Below are 21,025 nucleotides of genomic sequence, written 5' to 3'. Positions count from 1 at the left end.
TACCAACAAGTGGACAGTCAGAAACAAATAGTATTTACATACAATGAAAAGCGTAAGAAAAATAAATTGTCAAAACTTGATGCCTCGATTTACATATTCGAAAATGAGTGAGAAGAAGTATAAACTTAAAGTGACTAGTTATTAATGTTATCATATGAAATAAAATGTACAATACTGGCTTCCAAAATGTAGTGGAATAGAGGTATAAAGTTGCATAAAATGGAAATACTCAAGTAAAGTCCCCCAAATTGTAAAGTATTTCTGCTTTAAATTGAGTAAATGTACTTCTTTAATTTTTTCACCAGTGGATGCAAGTGATTTAGACACTGCTTCACTACGATTTCATGTTTTAAATGTATTAAAAGTATTCAAATACTCCCAGCCTCCTTCCATCCTCCCTCGATGACGTCACGTGTCCTCATCGACGTCACCCGCTGTTAGAGCAGAGAGATTTTAAAGATGGCGACGACAGGTTCACTGCAGCTCCGCCGCATCTCTGCGTGTTTGGCCGTTTTTCTCGGTTTATTAAACATATTAAAGACGGGGAGTTGCGATGAACAGGTGCCGCTTATTCTGTGGACAAGCGAAGGGTGAGTAATGTTGAATTTAGTCCGTTTCTTCGTCTCAGAATCGGTGCGATGTGTCAGCGGGTTTTGACGCTCTGAGTGGCGGTTGATGTTCAGGCTGTAAGCTAGCGCCGTTATCAGACAGGTATCTGCTGCTATATGATTAACATGCAGAACAAACTGTGGTTCATTTAATGCGTTTTAAATGATTAAATTATTATTAAAATACAGACCAAACTGTGGTTCATTTAGTGGGTTTTAAATTATAAAATTATGATTAACATGCAGACCAAACTGTGGTTCATTTAATGCGTTTTAAATTATAAAATTATTATTAAAATACAGACCAAACTGTGGTTCATTTAATGCGTTTTAAATTATTAAATTATTATTAAAATACAGACCAAACTGTGGATTATTTAATGCGTTTTAAATGGTTAAATTATTATTAAAATACAGACCAAACTGTGGTTCATTTAATGCGTTTTAAATGGTTAAATTATTATTAAAATACAGACCAAACTGTGGTTCATTTAATGCGTTTTAAATTATTAAATTATTATTAAAATACAGACCAAACTGTGGTTCATTTAATGCGTTTTAAATTATAAAATTATTATTAAAATACAGACCAAACTGTGGTTCATTTAATGCGTTTTAAATTATTAAATTATTATTAAAATACAGACCAAACTGTGGATTATTTAATGCGTTTTAAATGGTTAAATTATTATTAAAATACAGACCAAACTGTGGTTCATTTAATGCGTTTTAAATTATTAAATTATTATTAAAATACAGACCAAACTGTGGATTATTTAATGCGTTTTAAATTATAAAATTATTATTAAAATGCAGACCAAACTGTGGATTATTTAATGGGTTTTAAATAATTAAATGAAGGAAGCGTAACATGAGAATGTCCTCTAATCCTCATGACTGTCAGGTGCCATATCACCTGTCCTCTGGCTATATATTATATTGTCTGACATATGATTGGTAAGAAGCTGTTTATTGCAGTAGGTTCATTCATTTTATTTCATCTCCAGACCAAATGTATCCACATAAAGATAAGATGAGAATGTATTGGTTTCAAATGGCAGGTGTTGCAGCAGCACAAGGACAGAAATAACAAGAGATAAATAGAGAAAGTAAAAAAAATGTGTCCAAGAATAGATACAAAAGATAAGATAAGATAAGATGAACCTTTATTAATCCCCGAAGGGAAATTCAGGTGTCAAAGCAGCAACATCAGCAAACAGAGTGAAACACAGGAGAGGTAAAGGTATACAAAAATTATAAAACAGTAATAGAGATATAAAAGATACAGAGTGAATGGGTGAACATAGTGTGTCAATAAATAAATGTAGTATGTACAATAAATAAATAATTTCAGTAGCTACTTTCCACCATTGGATACAGGCAGTGGTAGAAGAAGTGCTCAGATATTTTACTCAAGTAAAAATAGTAATAACCTACTACAAATATATATATATATATATATATATATATATATATATATATATATATATATATATATATATATATATATATATAACTAATAAAATAATTATAAATTTTGGTTGCACAAATTGAGCAATTTGAAAACGCATTTTTATTGTGCAGTACAGAATATTATAATAATAATAATAATAACTTGGATTTATATAGCGCCTTTCAAGAAACCCAAGGACGCTTAACATACACATAAATAGACACAACAAACGGAACATAGCAGTAGCTTTTTATTGTGCAGTACAGAATATGTTTTCATCCATGTGGTTGAAGACTGAAGTATTCTTGAAATAACTTCAGGATAGCTGTAAGTCTTGTGTTGAATGTTAAATGACCTGGGTTTTCAAAGATGGCCAGGTGTATCTTTAGGGCCCTGTGACTTGAACGTAATGTCAATACATGAGAGGCTAACAAAACACATGATGATGCCTTTATACAATATTGTGCATTGGCACAGATTAATTTTCCCCAACAGAATAGAAAGTAAATAATAATGTAAATATAAAATATAGCTTAACTTTGAATATTAAAATGCTTCTCACGCGTTTATGCGTAGTACTATATTAGTAATAATACGGCTGCATAATGGGTACTTTTACTTTTAAGATAGTGAAGGCATGTCCTGTACATGTAATGTAGTGTTTTTACATTATTGTATGGGTATTTTTTACTTCAATATATGATCTGAATATTCGTTCCACCACTGCTTTGAATCTCCTCCAGGATCTCCCTGCCGAGTCAGTCCCCTCCTACAGCGGGACACATCGTTGGGCAGCAGCAGCTGACCTCGTACCTGGAGAAAGCTCTCAATGTGGGCCCAAGAAATGTAGTGCTCTTCCTTCAGGACAAGGTACACACACATGTTTTGAAATGTTTTATTTGAATCTGCCAGTTATATTACAAGTATACAGGATTTAAATAATCACAGAAGTTTTATACATTATTTGACAGATGTCACTAAAATTCACCAGCTGTTTAGCTGTTACAAGTCTGCCAATCATAACCCACTAACAGTCAATTTGTGAACATGCCCAAGGCTACTGAATATCAGTATCAGGGCTGCAACTAACGATTATTTGCATTATTGGTTAATCTCTTATTTTTTCAATTAGTTTCAATTAAGTTCTCTAAAATGTCAAAAAAGTAGTGAAAAATTACTAGGGCTGTACTGAATAGATCAAAACTTCAAAGCTTCATTCTAGGGCTGTCAATTGATTAATATATTTAATCACGATTAATGGCAAATTTAATTTTTTATCTGTTCAAAATGTACCTTAAAGGGAGATTTGCCAAGTATTTAATACTCTTATCAATAAGGGAGTGGGCAAATATGCTGCTTTATGCAAATGTATGTATATATTTATTATCCGAAATCAATCAACAACACAAAACAATGACACATAGTCCAGAAACCCTCACAGGTACTGTTTTTACCATAAAAAATATGCTCAAATCATAACATGGCAAACTGCAGCCCAACAGGCAACAACATCTGTCAGTGTGTCAGTGTGCTGACTTGACTATGACTTGACCCAAACTGCATGTGATTATCATAAAGTGGGCATGTCTGTAAAGGGGAGACTCGTAGGTACCCATAGAACCCATTTTCATTCCCTTATCTTGAGGTCAGAGGTCAAGGGACTTCTTTGAAAATGGCCATGCCAGCCCTCTGAAAATTATATTTCTGTTCAACTATTCATTGTAACAGTGAGTTTTCTAGTTTCTTTGTGTCCATTTTGGGATTCATGTTATCTGCTTATTTGTCTTTCCTTGTCTCCACCCCAGATGAGCATAGAAGACTTCACCATGTATGGAGGGGCTTTTGGAAACAAGCAGGACACTGCTTTCCCCAACCTGGAGGTAAGATAATGATGAGAGGATGTGAAGATCGGTGTAATGTTTTCAGTCCCATTATCTTTTAATTTATCTTATTATCTTTTCACACCAAGCACGAAGCAAACTTTTCACACGGCGCAAATTGTTTGTTTGGTTCACTTATTTAACACCTCTGTGATAGGTTATTATGTGTATGTCGCTGACCGATGTTTTGTCACAGGGCGCTCTGATGTCCTCGTCCTCCCCTCTGGTGTTACCTGCGGTTTCCTGGCCTGCCTCCAACGCAGTGATTGGCCAACTGCAGGACCAATTAGATACCTCCCCTCTGTACATGGACCCTGAGACACTGAGTCAGCTGAAGCTCAACGGCTCTTCACCCGCCCTGCTGGTGTTCAGGCTGCCATACGGCATCGGGTACGTACACTGGATGCATAATCAGAGAGAGCGAAAAATTACTAGAGATGGGCGAATGATACCGAAACTCCAAAGCTTGTTTCACTCCTTACTCTCTGTGAAAGGCACTGTTTCAATTAGCTGTCAAAGTAAACATGATAATAACGCTTTAGCGTAAATTATTTTTTTCTTTAACGCATTAATGCAACTTGTAATATTTAGGTTGTAGCGGGCTCAGTTTTAAAGCGAGAATGACGATACTGATATCATATGAAACTGGAAAACCTAAGGAATCCATTGTTAACTACCAAGTCGTACTACTACCTTACTTTTGTTACGTAATTTACGTACTTAAAAGGGCTGTCAAAGTTCACAAAACACAAAATCGTTTTAACGCCACTATTTTCTTGAACGCATTAACGCAACTTGCAAGTTTTATGTTGTAGCGGGGTGAGTTTTGAAGTTAGCTTGACACAAAGGAGGCTAAATAACGCTCCAAACTTGCGCAAAATTTGATTTTGATTTTTTTTTGCGCTAAAGTTAATGTTTCCTGTTAGCAAAAATATTTTATATGTATGGCTTTTTGGACGATGTAGTAATTAATTATTTTACTATAACATATTACACAATAACATCTACATCTAATGCAGCACTTTTGAACAAAAGTATGACGAATTTAATAGGAACATGCAGGCTTGTTGGACTTTTATTGCACAAATATGAGACTAGAACCATGAAAATCAGAGAGGTGTTGTAGTGCTTTAGCTCCAGTCTTGAAGGGCTGCTGTAATTTATACAAACCACCAGATGTCACCGCGCTGCTTCTGCATCTGAAGCCTAGAAGCTTCAAATCTTTTTTCGGCACAAATATAAAGAAAGCCCCAAAGCTTCATTAGCCCATCATTCAAATTTAAAGATTATTAGGAGAAGTACTCACCCAAACTATATTACAATATGAAAGATGGGGATAAATTAGACTGTTAAAGAGTAAGGGGACAGTTTGTGGTGACAAGAAGACTAACCCTTCTTATTATACCAATCGTTTTTTTCTCTTAGAAAACAACAAAAAGAACCGTTAAAGTACCGGATTGATAAGTAGTATTGGTCAGAATAGTAGTACCGTTAAAATCTTAACGATACCCATCCCTATATGCACACGATCCACCTCAGGGGACGTCTGGCCTTTATTTACCCGCTCCTTTGATTTTAATTGTGCTAATAATTTCCTTCACTTCCTTCTTCTTTTTGTCAGTTCCTCATTGTTGCCTCGTCTCACTCTCTTGCAGGTCTGATCTGATGTCTGCGAAGGAGATTCTCAGTGGAAACGGTGAGTTTTTTTTTTCAAAGATCCTCAATTTACAGTGCAACTTCAAAATGTAAGATACATAAACATTTCCATTTTTGTTTGAGCAAATGTATTTAAAAGAAAGGAAAAAGAAAAATGCACGTGTACAAATATATGCAAATGTACTTGAAGAAAAAAAGCTAAATTCTAAACATAATGATGCATCAACTTAAATATATAGTATGTAAGGGATAATGTGCAGCGAGCCAGTCATTGTTTGCGGAGGGGTCTTGCATCGCTCTGAAGAGGTTTATTTCACAACAATGACCCGCTAGCCGTACATTATCCCACTTATTATACGGCTACTTACTTAAGAAATCAATAATTTGACACAAAAATGGTCCTCCAGAGTCCGAGATCAGAACTGCGTCCATAGCAACGGTCTGCTATAAAGAAGTAACAGACCGTAGAATGCCGTCACCAATCGGAATCGAGTATTCAACAGAGCCGTGTAATAAATGCTGATATTGACAACATATTACTAACAATAAACAAAGTATAATGAAAGAAAACATTAGATATATAAATTAAAAAAAAAAAATACATTTAAATGGAAATCATTCAGTTTTTTTGCGTGTGATAATTTGCTGGGTAACGCCATGCTAACAGATGAACACATTGTTTATCAGATGAGGTGATTGGTCAGGTGTTGAGCACCATGAAGACCCAGTCTGTCCCATACACGGCCATCTACACAGCCCTGCAGCCCTCCAGGGTGAGTCAATGTTCATATGTTTATTAACAATGTGTCACTGCAGCAGTTTAATTAATGTTTTCTGATCCAACTCTTTTTTCTGTCTCTTCACAGGAGGCGGCGTCTCTCTCAATGGAGGCAGGCCTGGGTGGAGGACGCTCTCTCCTGCAGGCCAGAGGTGGATATCGGGAGAGGGAGATGGAACGGGAGAGGCAGCGCAGGATCAAGGAGAAGGCTGGGATCTACGCTCCAGTGGAGTTTAAGGTGGAGTGACTCTTGATTTCTACTTGGCATTGTTATTGTTTAGCCATAAAAGAGTCTGAAGATACTCTATTTACTTCTTATTGTCAACAAATCCCATGAAAATATCAGAACCAACAGTGAATGTATTTAACACAGGGTTTCTGTGGGTCCTTAAAAAGTCTTAAATTCAAATTTACGGCTAAAAAGGTCCAAAATCGATTTTATAGGTCTTAAAATTAATACTCTTCTGTTTTGTTAACTGCAAATAATCAAGAGGGTCGTTAAGGGATGTTAATAATTAACCGTTTAACCAAGAGGGAGCGGTCCACAGCAGGTGTGTGCGTGTGAAAACCTGCGGCCCCGCAGCGAAAGCTTAACCAGAGAGGCCAGACACACAGCCACCTGACGTTAAAGATTAAAATAAGCGCGCTACGCATATTGACCGTCATATTTTATTGTAAAATGTCCGGTGTAATCGGCAACACCGGTGTTGTCACAAGTTTATTAACCGGTGGGAAAATGTCCTCACTGTCACATCCCTATTATATTAATTGTGATTTGTTTTTAAAGATTTACGTCTTCAGAAGGAAGTGTTGAGACAGACCAACACATTGTTGGTTATGCAATAATGCCAGCTTTATCCTCTAATTCTTATTTTCTTGACCTCTCATCTCTCACCTGTGCTTCTTTTTTCCTCTTCTACAGGAGGGGGAAGACACCTGTATCCTCCTCTGGGCAAAAGGCCTCACAGTGAGCATCCTGCGGAACAGTGTCTGGGAGGTCCATGACCTGACCCCGTCTACCTTTGGGGAGGGCGTCAGCCCGATACTCCATGGCTCAAGCTGCGACAAATCCAAAGCGAGGTAGTTCATACCTGTTATTTAATTCAGAAGTCATTAGCAGTGATTATTAGGCCACTTTGGCCTTTTCAGTCAGTGTATTAGCTACAGGAGAATAATAATGGGATGTTTAATGTCATTTATTGCCATGTCTAAGGGTCATAACATTACATAATAGATTTTATTTCACATTTATTTCAACACCAACACTGGACTCCTCATTCAAGACCTTAAAATCCACTATGATGAATAATGTCTTTATATGATTTGTTTTTTAAGTGAATTTGATCTTTGGTTCTTCACAGGTTGGTTCTTAATTATGAGAATGTCCTCGGCCACCGCAGCTTCAAACTGATGTGAGTCTGCACAACATACATAATACACACACACAAAATTCTACATCTTGTGTTCAGTTTTAACTAGGGCTGTCAAGCGATTAAAATATTTAATCGCAATTAGTCGCATGATTGTCCATAGTTAATCGCAAATTAATCACACATTAATCAGTCTATGACAGTTTTTCCTCACCAAAATGTAGTTTAAGTTTGGAGTGTTATTTAGCCTCCTTCCCAACAAGTTAGTATGACATAGTTGGTACCAATGGATTCCTTACATTTTCTAGATTCATGATACCAGTATCTTTACTTAGCTTTAAAACTGAGCTCGCTACAACCTAAAAATTGCATTAATGTGTTAAAGAAATTAGTGGCGTTAAAACAAATTTGCTTTATTTGCGTAAACTTTGACAGCCCTAGTTTTAACTGATAATTTGTTTTAAGCCTTCAACACTATAATTCAGTAATGCTAATGGACATGGATCAATGTATCCTTCAATAATCCGTTGAACTGTCTATATGATTGTATCCAGCTTTGCTATGAGCCAGCGTCTCTACAAGGTGTCTGCACGCCGCTGGTTCACACTGGACGTCGTGGAGCTGGAGTACGACGGGACCAAAGCCACATTTAACGGGAGCAGAAACGTTTATGCCCCCGCTGAGTACTCGTACCGCTGCGAGTCCGTCACCAACTTCCGTTGGCCCCTGCTCACCCCACGCACATCTAAAGATCCAGCCAATCAGTGGAGGGTCTTCTTTGATGACTTTCAGGTAAGATAGTGATTTTTTTTTTTTTTTTTTGCGCATGATGATCGGTTTCTCTGCTGCAGGGGTTTTCAAAGTGTGATACTGTTTGGAGATTTACTTGTTCTTGCTGAGCGTTAGATGAGGAGATTGATGCCACTCTCATATCTATTCTGGCAGAGCTGCATGAAAAACAAACAGAAGGAAGTTTAACCCTCATTTATTTAAGTTTTTTTTATTTGAGTATTTAGCAGCTCCAAAGACAAAACATGCATTGATTTAAAATATTACGCCGACTAAGCGCGGCAGCCTTAACAAAACCACAATTAGCCTTTACAGAGATATCAAAACCCTCACCTGTTGTTTTTTATAACTCTCCCTCCACAGATCCAGGGCTTTAACGTGACCGGCAGTAACTTCGCGTATGCCAGCGACTGTGCAGGCTTCTTCTCTCCTGGTATCTGGATGGGTCTGATGACCAGTCTTCTCATGGTCCTGGTGCTCACCTACGGCCTCCACATGATCATGCAGCTCCGCACTATGGACCGTTTTGATGACCCCAAGGGCCCGGCTATTTCCGTGCCCCTAACAGAGTAACACACGACTTCACTTTCCATTTTTCTGGCCCTCCAATGCTTCTCTTAGTGCAATGCTTCCACTCCCACTCCCACCCTTTACATTCCACTCCCTGTTCACCTGTATTTGGGCATTATGCAGATTAATTAGTGGTGTTGTCATAATAAGGGTTTAGTTATCACTACATAGGTGTCGGTTTGTACTTAAAAATGTGCATCCTGAGACTGACGAATCTAGTTTTCAGGTCGCCCCGGTTTGTGCTTCTCATGTGTTAGCGTAACATTTGAGTCACAGTGGGAAACATTCATTAGCCAGAAAGTGATTTAACAATACTAAAGAAACAATGAAGGTATTAACAGAATCCTCAAAGACTCTTCTAACCTAAAATATTTGTCTGATACACAGAGATTTTTTACTTGTCTCCAAAGTTGTGTTTTCTATTAAAAACAAAGATAGTAGCCTGAAATATAAACGTAATTGTTATTTAAAAAATATTGATTATAGCCTCTTGAATCAACATCAATGTGAAAGGAAACAGTCACAACTTCAGAAACGATTTAAAAATCTGCTATTGTGCAGCAAACTCAATGTTTTTGGAACCCAGATGGTTAGAAGAGTCTTTGAGGCTTCTGGAAATACATTTGGAATAATGGTAATACAAGAGAGACACAAACTGCAGCTAGTTTTATTGTTTTTTTAAATGAAAGGGATACAAATTGTACATACAGGGACAAAAATAACTTCATGAAAAATGAATTATGAAATGCTATTTATTGGTGAAACTAATTTGTGTGTGTGTTTACAATTGTGTTTTGTGTCTGTGAAGTGAAATGAAGGGATTATTTTCTGTATGGATGATAGATAAATCATATCCATTGCATACAGTTCAGTGTGCTACATTTGAAATTCAGAGCATTAATGATGCAGCAAACAACTAGTAGCTATGTAAAGATATAGACTAGTAATGTCTACCTGAGCAGAGAATGAAGTGTCGTAATCTGAGTTTCTCTGTGCTTCGTTTACATAGCCGGTCCGACCGCGTGTGCATGTTAGTGCGTGTTGCCCACCCTCCGGTTCCCTCCCAGGTAAACTTTTAGCTCTGTTAGCACCATTACCTGCTGGTTGTCACCATAATGAGAGCCGTGTGGAGGCACTCCTTCAATCATAGATATGCTCTGAATTTGAAATGTAGCACCTTTAACTCCAATATTCTTGAAAAAAGGGACATTCCAGGCAATCTCTTGTTTTGTAGGGCAATGTAAAACATGAACGGACCACTAAAATACAGCATTAAAAGTCAGACATTTCCAGTTGTTTGTGAATAATCTTAATGGTTGTCTTATCAAAACATGAGCTCATATTACTATATTTATTATTCAAGTCAAGTTTTCCAGAACTGATGTGCACTGAAATATGCTCAATGTGAAATTATTATTTTTGTGATTTGTAGTGAAAATCAATGATGTAAGGTCCTGAATGTGGTCCTGTTTCGTCCTGCTGCTGTGACTCCAATAAAACATCTGGAAATTATCGACATACTATACAATGACTTTTTATTACTTTTTTTCAACACACTATACTATGACTTTTTATAGATTTTTTTTTCTCCATATATTATACTATGACGTTTTTATGACGGTTCTCAACATACTATACTTTAACGTTTTAGGACTTTTTTTCGAAATATACTATGACATTCTTATGACTTTTTTTCAAGATAGTATATACCATGACTTTTTTTTACAATTTTTCAACGCACTTATCTATGACATTTTTTTACGCCTTTTTTCCAACATAATATACTATGACTTTTCTATTAATTTTTTTTTACATGATATACTATGACATTTTTCGACATAATATGACTTTTTTCGACACACTATACTATGACTTTTTTTTTTTTTTTTTTTTTTACATAATATGACTTTTTTCGACACACTATACCATGACGTTTTTATGACTTTTCGACATATACTGACTTTTTCATGATTTTTTTTCGACACACTACTATAATTTTTTTTTGACATAATACTATGACTTTTTTCAACATACTACACTATGATTTTTTTTCACAACTTTCTTCAACGTACTATATGACTTTTTTACGACTTTTTTCGACATATTATACTATGACTTTTTCATGATTTTTTTTTCGACACACTTTTCCTACATACCATGACTTTTTTTTTTACACACTATACCATGAGGTTTTATGACTTTTTTTCGACATACTATGACTTTTTTACGATTTTTCGATGTACTTTATGACTTTTTATTACGACTTTTTTCGACATACTATACTATAACGTTTTTAGGACTTTTTTGGACATATTATGATATGACATTCTTATGACTGTTTTTTCAAAATACTATACTATGACTTTTTTCAACATGCTGTATTATGACTTTTCTACGACTTTTCAAAGCACTTGTCTATGACTTTTTTCGACATATTTTACTATAATTTTTTCAGGCATACTATACTATTACTTTTTATTACTTTTTTTCGACATGCTATATTATGACTTTTTTCAACATACAGTATGATGTTTTGATGGCGTAGTATACTATGACGTTTTAATGAAATTTTTCATGATGTGTCCAAAGCTGCTTAAATGTTCTTTATGCCGTGTTTTGCAGGTAACCTGGAACTAATCCCTTTATCATTTTTGGAGTTCCTGGCACCTGGCAGCTTAAGCGGCGTTGTTATCAGCCAAAACTTACTGATCCTTTGGTTTACTTTATATGCAATAAACTTTGCTTTAAAAATTATAGTTGTTTGTTTGACTCCTATTTCACTGCACACTTTATGATGACCTTTGTATAAGTGACTTTTCTTTAATTCTTTGCAACATTTTCCGACATACTATACCATGACTTCTTTCATCAAATATTTTGACATACTATAATATGAAATTTTTTCATGAAATATTTCTACAGACTATACTATGACTTTCTTCATGAAATTTTTCGAGATAATATACTATAACTTCTTTCATCAAATATTTTGACATATCATGACTTTTTTTCGATATGCTTTAATATGCATTTTTTTGCACATACTACACTATGACTTTTTTTCATCAAATATTTTGACAGATTATAATATTACTTTTTTTCGACACTATACTATAAAGTTTTTTTCAACAGACTATACTATGACTTTTTTCATGAAATTTTTCGACAAACATTTCTATGATTTTTTTGGACATACTATACTATGAATAATTTTCATAAATAATTTCAATATGCTATAATATGAGCTTTTTTCGACACACTATTCTATGTCTTTTTTCATGAATTTTTTTTATGACTTTTTTCGATATACTAAACTATGACTTTTTTCCATTAAAAATTTAGATATATTATAATCTGATTTTTTTACAACATCCTATACTATGACTTTTTTCATCAAATTTTTCGATATATTATAATATGACTTTTTTCATCAAAAACGTTGACATACTGTAATATTACTTTTTTCAACGTTTTTATATTACTTATTTTTTTTCATGACTTTTTTCGATATACTATACTATGGCTTTTTTTCATTAAAAATTTTGATATATTATAATCTGATTTTTTTCCGACATATTATGCTATGACTTTTTTCATCAAATTTTCGACCTACTATAATATGATTATTTTTCGACAAAACTATACTCTGATTATTCGAGTCAATTTTTCGACATACTCTACTATGACTTTTTTTCATCAAATATTTTGACATTATATAATATGACTTTTTTTTCTCCGACATACTATGACTTTTTTTTCATGAAATTTTTTTCGACAAGAAACCCTAACCCAAGAATCATTTTATAAAGTATGAGTCTTTACCAAGAACAGCTGGCTAACACAGACTGAAATGGAATCAGAGCCCAGTAAAAGTAGAGAGTTTGTGGATTACTTTTCTGAAAGAAATCTTCTCAAAAGGTTGACCTGAGCATTTTTGGAGCTCTAAAAGTGATTTTACATTAGGTTCTACTCTCCAACTAATAATTTCTCCAGTGACATCACAAGTACACAACGGACATGGTTTTAAAACATGATCTCTTTTCGGCCCATTGTGGGCACAAGTGCAATGGCAAGTAAGAGCGCATCAATGTGTGATGTAATGAATGCATATTACTTACTTACAGTACAGAAGGAGTAATGCAGTATCATCAGTTTGAATTGGGCCAGATTCAGTAATGGCCAATCATGATTAGTGTGAACACTCCGTACCGTACTCGGGTACGGTTCGTCGATCCGTGCACGAGTCCACTTGAAAAGGTGGTCTGGAGTACGGTTCGTGTGGACTCGAGTACTGTTCGCATCAGGTGTGAAAGCCAACCGTACCAAAACACGGAAGTGGACCGCTATTTAACGTGAGTAACGTTAGCAGTTAGCGAGTAGTTTTGAAAGGGCAAGCTTTTTTCAACGCCGCCGGTCTCCTCCGAAATCTGTACACATACAAAACTTCTTCATATCTATGTCTGTATCTGTGCGCATCATGCGCCGATCTCATCCTCTGACCTGCACGGCCGTGGGTCATAAAGCAGGAAGGCAGGCGAGAGGTTACTTAAAATATAAACAATGGTAGGCATTAGGGTTGGGCAATGTTTGTTATTTTATTTAGCTAGTTTAATGGCCTGTCTGCGTAAAACGAGAGCCGCTCAGCTGCTCAGCGGGCAGAGAGAGTGTATTCACTGTATTTAGAATATTTTCTGTAGAACTTGTAATTGGAATGGAGGCTGCTGTTCATCACAAGATTCCCAGATGTCATAATGGTCCCTTCTAGAATCCTGTCGTCATCTCTGTGCAGAAGCAGAAGTTTCACACATAGCTAGATACACTTGCTGAGAGTCGCAGGAGAAACCTGCACCTATTGGTTATAAAGACTTAAAATCCTCAAGAGCAAAGATGGCTGTGTATAACGAGCTCCGTCTGGAGCAACAGCTTTGTGACGCGGTGATCAGAGTGGACAACGTTGAATTTCACGTGCACAAGATCATCCTCTGCAACTGCAGCTCATACTTCAAGTGAGTTGGCCACTAATTTCTTTAACGCATTAACACAATCGATATTTCGGAGATTGCGGCGGGCTTTAAGTTTTAAAGCTAGAGGGAAAATACTGTCGTCATATAAAAAAGCTAAGGAATCACTTGGTACCAACCATGTCACACTAGCTTGTCGTGAAGGAGGTTAAATAACGCTCCACATGTACGTTAAATTTTGGCAAGCAAAAACTGGCATGGCCATTTTCAAAGGGGTCCCTTGACCTCTGACCTCAAGATATCTGAAGTGTTATTTTCGCCTATACTAAACTCATGTAGTTGAGACTCTTGTGGATTAAATGAGCCCAATTGTATTCCTGTGTGATGATGTTAGTCCTCATAGTAGCCATTTCATTGTAGTGAGATCATTTTTTTAAACTCAACCTCACTGTATAAAATGACCTGTGGTGACCTCTAGGATAATCACAGCCTCATGAAACTTTACAGCCACAAACTAGAAACCTAGAGCATTCAGAGGATGGATGGCTTTCCTAGGTATATTCGCAATATGGGGGTTTCTGAGAAGTTTCCAGAACAGAAGTGATCGCCATTTAATCTCCAAAAAATACAATTCTGGTAGACATCTCCAAATGTCAAAAGTTTTTGATACCAAATCACAGCATGGCTTTTTGTATGGTGTTCCTCAAGGTCTTGGTGTCTTCACATAAGTAAGCAGGGGAATGGCCATAATATACTTCTATCATAAGTCCTTATACACCTTTTATCTGATTTATGACTTTATGAACAACTTGACACACAGTACTGAGCTGCATGTCAAATTAATCTTCAGATACTACGTACAATGATGATGTACACCACATCTATGCGACATAATACAGCTGACCTGCTATCTCCTATCTCCTATCTATGTTATTATTCTATGAAGTGTGACTATGAAGCGAAAAACGTGGACCGAGTTATTTTCAAACCCTTGTGTTGCTTCCTTCCTGCCTCACAGAGAGCTCTTCACTCACTGGTCGACCCCAGACAGTCGGGACTTTGACATCCCCAATGTAACAGCTGACATGATGAAGCTCATCATAGACTTTGCCTACACGGACTCTGTTCTTGTGACACAAGACAATGTACAAGAGCTTTTTGTAGCAGCGGACCAGTTCAATGTAATGGGCATCGTAAAAGTGTGCTGCTCCTTCCTGGAGGGGCAGCTGAGCCCTCAGAACTGCATCGGCATCTGGTGGTTCACGGGCTTCCATTACACCCCCGAAACCAACCACAAGGCCTTCCTTTTCATGCTGAATCACTTTGAGGAGATTGCCGCCACCTCAGAAGAGTTCCTGCTGCTCTCTGCGGGGGATCTTGTTAAAATCATTGAGAAAGACCAACTCAATGTGAAGCAGGAGGAAACGGTGTTTGAGGCCGTCCTTCGTTGGATCGCCCACGAAAATGAGGAACGCAGAGAATACATCCCTCTGCTTCTGTCCAACGTAAGTGAAGGGTGACGAACAATTAGTCAGCCGCTACTACATTAACTTTTGATTTGCATATTTTACATCTCGCTAATGGTGTTATCTAGAATACAACAGTATGATCAGGGCTGTCAAAACCCCCCTTGGTAAAGTCTGCACAGTCAAGGCCACATGTAAAGAGGTCAGGACAAAATCAAAACTGAGACCAGGTCACATTGAGTCCTATTCTAGACCAGTTCCCATCTTTACAAATGCAAAATGCTTAATGGGTTAATTAAGATAAAGAGAGATGTAGATAGATCTGTGAGAGCTCTGTATGAAACCCTTTCAACATCCAACGATTGTAGGATTCTGATGAATCTATGAATAGAAATATGAGAAATGTTACGATCTGGTTTAGTTCCTCAAAATATTTTCTTCTTTTTTTGAACATTTTGGAAGAATTTGGTGAATTACAGTAAATAGTGTGTGTAAAGGTCAAACAGCCCAAAGCCGAACGATGTAAAGAACATTGATGTGATACTGGATGTTTCGGCTGATATCGATATTTGAGTGTAAAAAAATTTACCTGAACGATATATTGGCCAATATTTTTTTTTCCAAATTTTTTTTTTTTTTTTTTTAAATAAGAATTCTTTAAATTTTATTATTAAAAAAATTGTGACAAATACCAGTACTGAGAGGAATATTTTTCAGTTAAAAAAAAAAAAATTGTCAGTGCTCTCTAGTGGACAAATTACATATTTGCAACACCGTTTCCAAATGACCTCAAACGTATGTTTGGCATTTCTCTACTGCAATTTCTTGTTACTTAAAGGCCAACATAGTATTTGCAAATGCAATATATCTTTGATAAGCTAAAATCAGCCATGTCAAAAGTATTGGTTAGGCTCTATTTCAGACAATTTAATTCCAACTTCTGTCCTCATGTCTCTGTGTAGATCAGACTGGCTTTAATGAATCCAGATTACTTGAAAGACTGTGTGAGAAACAACGACCTGGCGAAGGCGAGCAAAAAGTGTCGACTAATGCTCGACAGGACCATGAAGGCCGTGCTTCACCAACAATCTGGCTTGGTCCGCCCACGACTGCCTCCTGCCATTCTGTTTGCCGTTGGAGGCTGGAGCGGCGGCAGTCCCACCAATGCAATAGAAGCGTACGATGTCCGTGCTGACCTCTGGGTCGATGTAACGAACAATGAGGAGGCTCCCCGGGCCTACCACGGCTTGGTTTTCCTCAATAGCTCAGTTTACTGCGTCGGTGGCTTTGACAGTGTAGCGCTGTTCAGCTCTGTGCACAGGTTTGACCTGGACACGCACAGCTGGCATGAGGTGTCACAAATGCACATGAGCCGCTGCTATGTCAGCGTAACTGTGTTGGACGGTTGCATATATGCCATGGGAGGTTATGATGGACACGAGCGACTCAGAACTGCTGAGCGCTATCAGCCCGCAATCAACCAGTGGACTCTTATTGCCACCATGCACGAGCAGAGGAGTGACGCCAGCTGCACGACCCTCCATGGCAAGGTAGGTGGAGTTAAAGAGCAGCTCTGAATAGTTCAGACAGCTCTGTGTGAGAGCAGGGAGAGCACAGAAGTTGCGCATCTCTAGCTTGACTAAAGAAAAACAGAAGTTGAACAAACCTCACTGCTTTATTTAACTATGCAACTGGCAAGTTTGATCCTCAAAGGTGTGGAAATTAGTCTAGAAATGACTTATTAATTCTTTAATTCTCTCCAGGTGTACATCTGCGGTGGCTTCACTGGGAACGAGTGCCTGTCATCGGCTGAATGTTACGACCCAGAGACCGACCAGTGGACACTGATCGCCTCCATGGGCAACAGGCGCAGTGGAATCGGGGTCATCACCTATGCAGACCATATCTTTGCAGTAAGCACATTGAACACTGCTGATATTCACAACACAGAAACTCTCTGAGACAGAAAGGTGCGAAAGTATGTTGCTGGCAGAGGTTTCAATTAGATAAACACATATCATCGAAACCCAGAGAAACATTGTAGTTAATGGAAAGCCCGGTGCGTCTCAAACTGGTGCTAAAGGGTGCCTTGTGCGGCGGTATCAAACACACTGAAGGCCGTGACAAAGCCTCGGTATTTGACGCACTGGGAATGAGAACGGGCTGGATAATCCAGTATCGTTTAAGTCATTTTTCAAGTGTTCTCAAGTGTGAAGGTTTGCTGCTTTTCTTTGTTTTCCAAGATATTAAACTGAATATCTTTGGGTTTATAAGTTTTGATCGGATCAAACCACGAACATTAGAATTTTTCAAATTGTGTTTTGGGAAATTGTAACGGGCATTATTCCCTCTGATATTTTTTAGACTAAACTATCAATTGAGAAAATAATCAGCAGACTGATCAATAATGAAAATAATTGTCAGTTACTGCCCTACATACACATTGCCTTTTTGTTGTCCCATCAGACAAAGTCTTTGCTGTGTCTTATTTTATATGTTGCTAGGCAACCACCAAACGAGTGTTAGCGTTACCTTATCTCAAACTATGAACTGTCCTTGACCCAAATACTTAATAGTGCAGTTTAAAATATTGAAAACAACTTAACCGAAATCTCAAGTAGGCTACCGCACTAATTTGCCTCCAGCTGATAAACGGCAATAACGTCGGGTGCTTTTCCGCTTCGAGTTGAATTTTTTTTCAACTCGAGGCGTTCAGGGCGTTCCTGTATAAACACGAGGCGCTCAGCAACGCAAAAGCAGCGCGCAAAACGCTTTAATCTCATTGAACAACAATTTTAAAAAAAGCCACCCAAAGCTGCTAAAACACACTCTGCCTGATCGGGCCTAACAAGAGTGTTGTGTATAAAATGAGAATCAAATAGTAGTAGTAGTAATCCCGACTTCATATTTCACCTTTTCTGTTAAAGGTTGGCGGTTTCAGTGGAACCAGCCGTCTGCAGACTGCTGAGAAGTACAACCCTCACACCGACACGTGGGACGATGTGCCGTCCATGTTGAGCCCCCGCAGTAACTTCGGCATCGCAGTGCTCGATGACTGTCTCTTTGTGGTCGGGGGCTTCAACGGCTTATCCACCACCCATGACGTTGAGTGCTTTGACGCCAAAACTGGTGAGTGGTCTGCGGTCTGTGACATGGCGATCACCCGCAGCGCCCTGAGCTGCTGCGTGGTGTACGGACTCACCAACCTGGCCGAGTACGCTGCCCGTCATCCCTCCCCGCAACTGTCCACCGGGGAGGACGATGATGTGGAATAATCCACCTGGCTATGAGCTGTATTGTTCTGTAAATAAATGTCTCTATATATGTATCCAACTACGGCAGTGCTACTGTTACTCCAGTAATTACAGATTTTCAGTTTGTGTGACAGCTTTATGTCATGGTAAATGGTAAATGGACTTGCATTTATATAGCGCTTTTCTAGTCTTCCGACCACTCAAAGTGCTTTACACTACGTGTCAGCATCCACACACACATTCATACACTGATGGCAGAGGCTGCCAAGGTGCCAACTTTGTCCCACAGGATCTAATCTAAATACTCATTAACACACCGATGAGCAATTTGGTGTTTTGCTCAAGTACACATCGACATGTGACCTTATGAGCCACAGCCGCCCAGTTATGGGACCACTAACTGGCCCCCGTGACCTCTGACCTACCCGTTGAAAGGTGCTCCTAATGGCAGCTGCAAGATTTCACAGACTGGAGGAAAACAACCAATCAGAGCCGAGCTGGAGCCTTGCTGTCTCTGAGCAGCTGTCAATCACTCCCATCAAACGGTCTAACTAGGCAGCGCTGATCAAATATTAATCAATATTCTTTTACTGTAATGGCTATTTCTCTCCTAAAAATGATTTCAGAAACATCTTGTAGTGTACTGTTTAGCTGTGAAATGAGAAAGTTTGGGACCCGTCAGTCAAATCTAAATAAATCGCGTTGCTTACAGTAACTTCTGTATCATGATACGTATCATATCGCCAGAATCTTGCAAATACACAAACAGCCCTGATATCCACACAGGCACATCACATAGAGATGTCAACAGAAATTTGTGGCATTTCACTGCTGCCCTACTAGATTATTATGGAGGAATCACATCACATCGACCCATAATGGGTGGATAAGAGAACAATAAACCTCCTAACAGGAACACATAGAACAAATCACACTACTCTTGAGTCCAGACACGTAGCTTACTATATTACTATTTGGATATGTTGTCTATTTTATCTGTATATTGTTACCTGCCTAGGAACTAAGGATGGAAATTAGCATTCTTTCTAACTCCTGCATGTTTACATCCTGTATTTTATACTGATGTTCATTAAATAAATAAATGAAATATTGCAAGAGATAAAAGTACACCTGTAGCCTGTAACTCTCCTGGGACATTCAGTCAGAAATCAATCACTTTCTGACCTCAACAACATTTTACAGTTTTTCTCAATTGTTTACACACAAATACTGGTACTTGACACACAATGACCACAACATGTAACTCATGCACCAACCCCCTGAACCAATTCTGCTAAACTACAAGCACAATTCCTGCTTTACACTCAAATTGCAGTTCTAAAACACACTTTTTTCAAAACACTACACACAATTCTCTGCATTTGGCACAATTTTCATGAAGAAAATCTCGTTTTCACAAGGAACACACTGTCATTCAAAATTCTAAAGTCAATTGCCCTACTATGCACACTGACTCATCACATGGGCAAACACCTGTCACACAGTGTTACAATTAGCAATCAGAGCTTTAGCATAGAAGGGCAAACATTGCTTGTGATGTGGATGAGGTGCTGTGGCCAGACCGAAACAGAAGAGAGGATGCAGCATAGTTTTTTTTACTGTAACTGTATACAGTAAATTCTTCTGTTGTTTTGTATGTAGACCACTGTATGTGCAACTTTGTGTTGGTTGGGATGTACACTGTGTACATTGTTTTTGTGGGGAAAATAAAATATATTTGTTACCGTGTATTTGTGTGTTCTGAGTATAAAAACAATATTCTAAAATATTTTACAACACACTTATGGATGTACTGTCTGTAGTAACAAAAAAAAGGCCTAAGTTATTATGATGAATGGAGAAGAAGTGTTTTCCATTCATCATAGTGTTTTACATTGAGCACATCAGTGTTCAACTGGTTCTTATAAATGTCTATTCATATGATGGTTTGTGTGTGTCATTTGAAAACAAAATACCATTTTGAGAAGAAATAACATTGTTTTGAATGTAAAGTTTCATTTTGCAGGAGAATTGAGGGGTTTTGCCCATTGTGTGTGTGTTTTTTGATTTGTGTGTAGAGTTCTGAGAGTATGAGGCATGCTTTCAGAAAATGTGTGTAAACAATCGAGAAAAACTGTAATGTGAATGATTTCCCCTCCACATGTTAACCTGTATGACAGAGTGTTAGAACATGAGTTTATTAACCAGATTGAGCAGCCTTAAAGGAGACAGAGGCCCTT

General features: G+C 37.7%; 2 protein-coding genes across 2 annotated transcripts; both read left to right on the top strand.

Annotated features, from left to right (window-relative positions):
* Positions 1-406: 406 nt before the first annotated feature.
* On the top strand, positions 407-10,627 carry atp6ap1a (ATPase H+ transporting accessory protein 1a). The gene is made up of 11 exons (XM_037773392.1): positions 407-590; positions 2,805-2,931; positions 3,867-3,941; positions 4,138-4,331; positions 5,597-5,637; positions 6,285-6,370; positions 6,464-6,613; positions 7,298-7,455; positions 7,737-7,787; positions 8,300-8,537; positions 8,898-10,627. Exons 1-11 carry the CDS (start codon positions 460-462, stop codon positions 9,105-9,107), a joined length of 1,461 nt encoding a protein of 486 aa, XP_037629320.1. The 5' UTR covers positions 407-459; the 3' UTR covers positions 9,108-10,627.
* A 2,876-nt stretch (positions 10,628-13,503) lies between these two features.
* LOC119489319 (kelch-like protein 10) lies at positions 13,504-18,867 on the top strand. The gene is made up of 5 exons (XM_037771564.1): positions 13,504-14,110; positions 15,084-15,570; positions 16,494-17,081; positions 17,295-17,444; positions 18,459-18,867. Exons 1-5 carry the CDS (start codon positions 13,992-13,994, stop codon positions 18,804-18,806), a joined length of 1,692 nt encoding a protein of 563 aa, XP_037627492.1. The 5' UTR covers positions 13,504-13,991; the 3' UTR covers positions 18,807-18,867.
* Positions 18,868-21,025: the final 2,158 nt, after the last annotated feature.

The sequence above is a fragment of the Sebastes umbrosus genome, chromosome 6 (genome assembly GCF_015220745.1).
Source record: "Sebastes umbrosus isolate fSebUmb1 chromosome 6, fSebUmb1.pri, whole genome shotgun sequence".
NCBI lineage: Eukaryota > Metazoa > Chordata > Actinopteri > Perciformes > Sebastidae > Sebastes > Sebastes umbrosus.
The sequence above is the reverse complement of the archived record's forward strand: the minus strand, read 5'-3'. Positions and strand labels throughout refer to the sequence as shown.

Coding starts and splice junctions, on each gene's coding strand:
- LOC119489319 (XM_037771564.1), top strand. CDS start 13,992: ATGGCTGTGTATAACGAGCTCCGTCTGGAGCAACAGCTTTGTGACGCG. Junction 15,571..16,493: donor TCCCTCTGCTTCTGTCCAAC/GTAAGTGAAGGG, acceptor GTCTCTGTGTAG/ATCAGACTGGCTTTAATGAA. Junction 17,082..17,294: donor GCACGACCCTCCATGGCAAG/GTAGGTGGAGTT, acceptor AATTCTCTCCAG/GTGTACATCTGCGGTGGCTT.
- atp6ap1a (XM_037773392.1), top strand. CDS start 460: ATGGCGACGACAGGTTCACTGCAGCTCCGCCGCATCTCTGCGTGTTTG. Junction 2,932..3,866: donor TGCTCTTCCTTCAGGACAAG/GTACACACACAT, acceptor TCTCCACCCCAG/ATGAGCATAGAAGACTTCAC. Junction 5,638..6,284: donor GGAGATTCTCAGTGGAAACG/GTGAGTTTTTTT, acceptor ATTGTTTATCAG/ATGAGGTGATTGGTCAGGTG.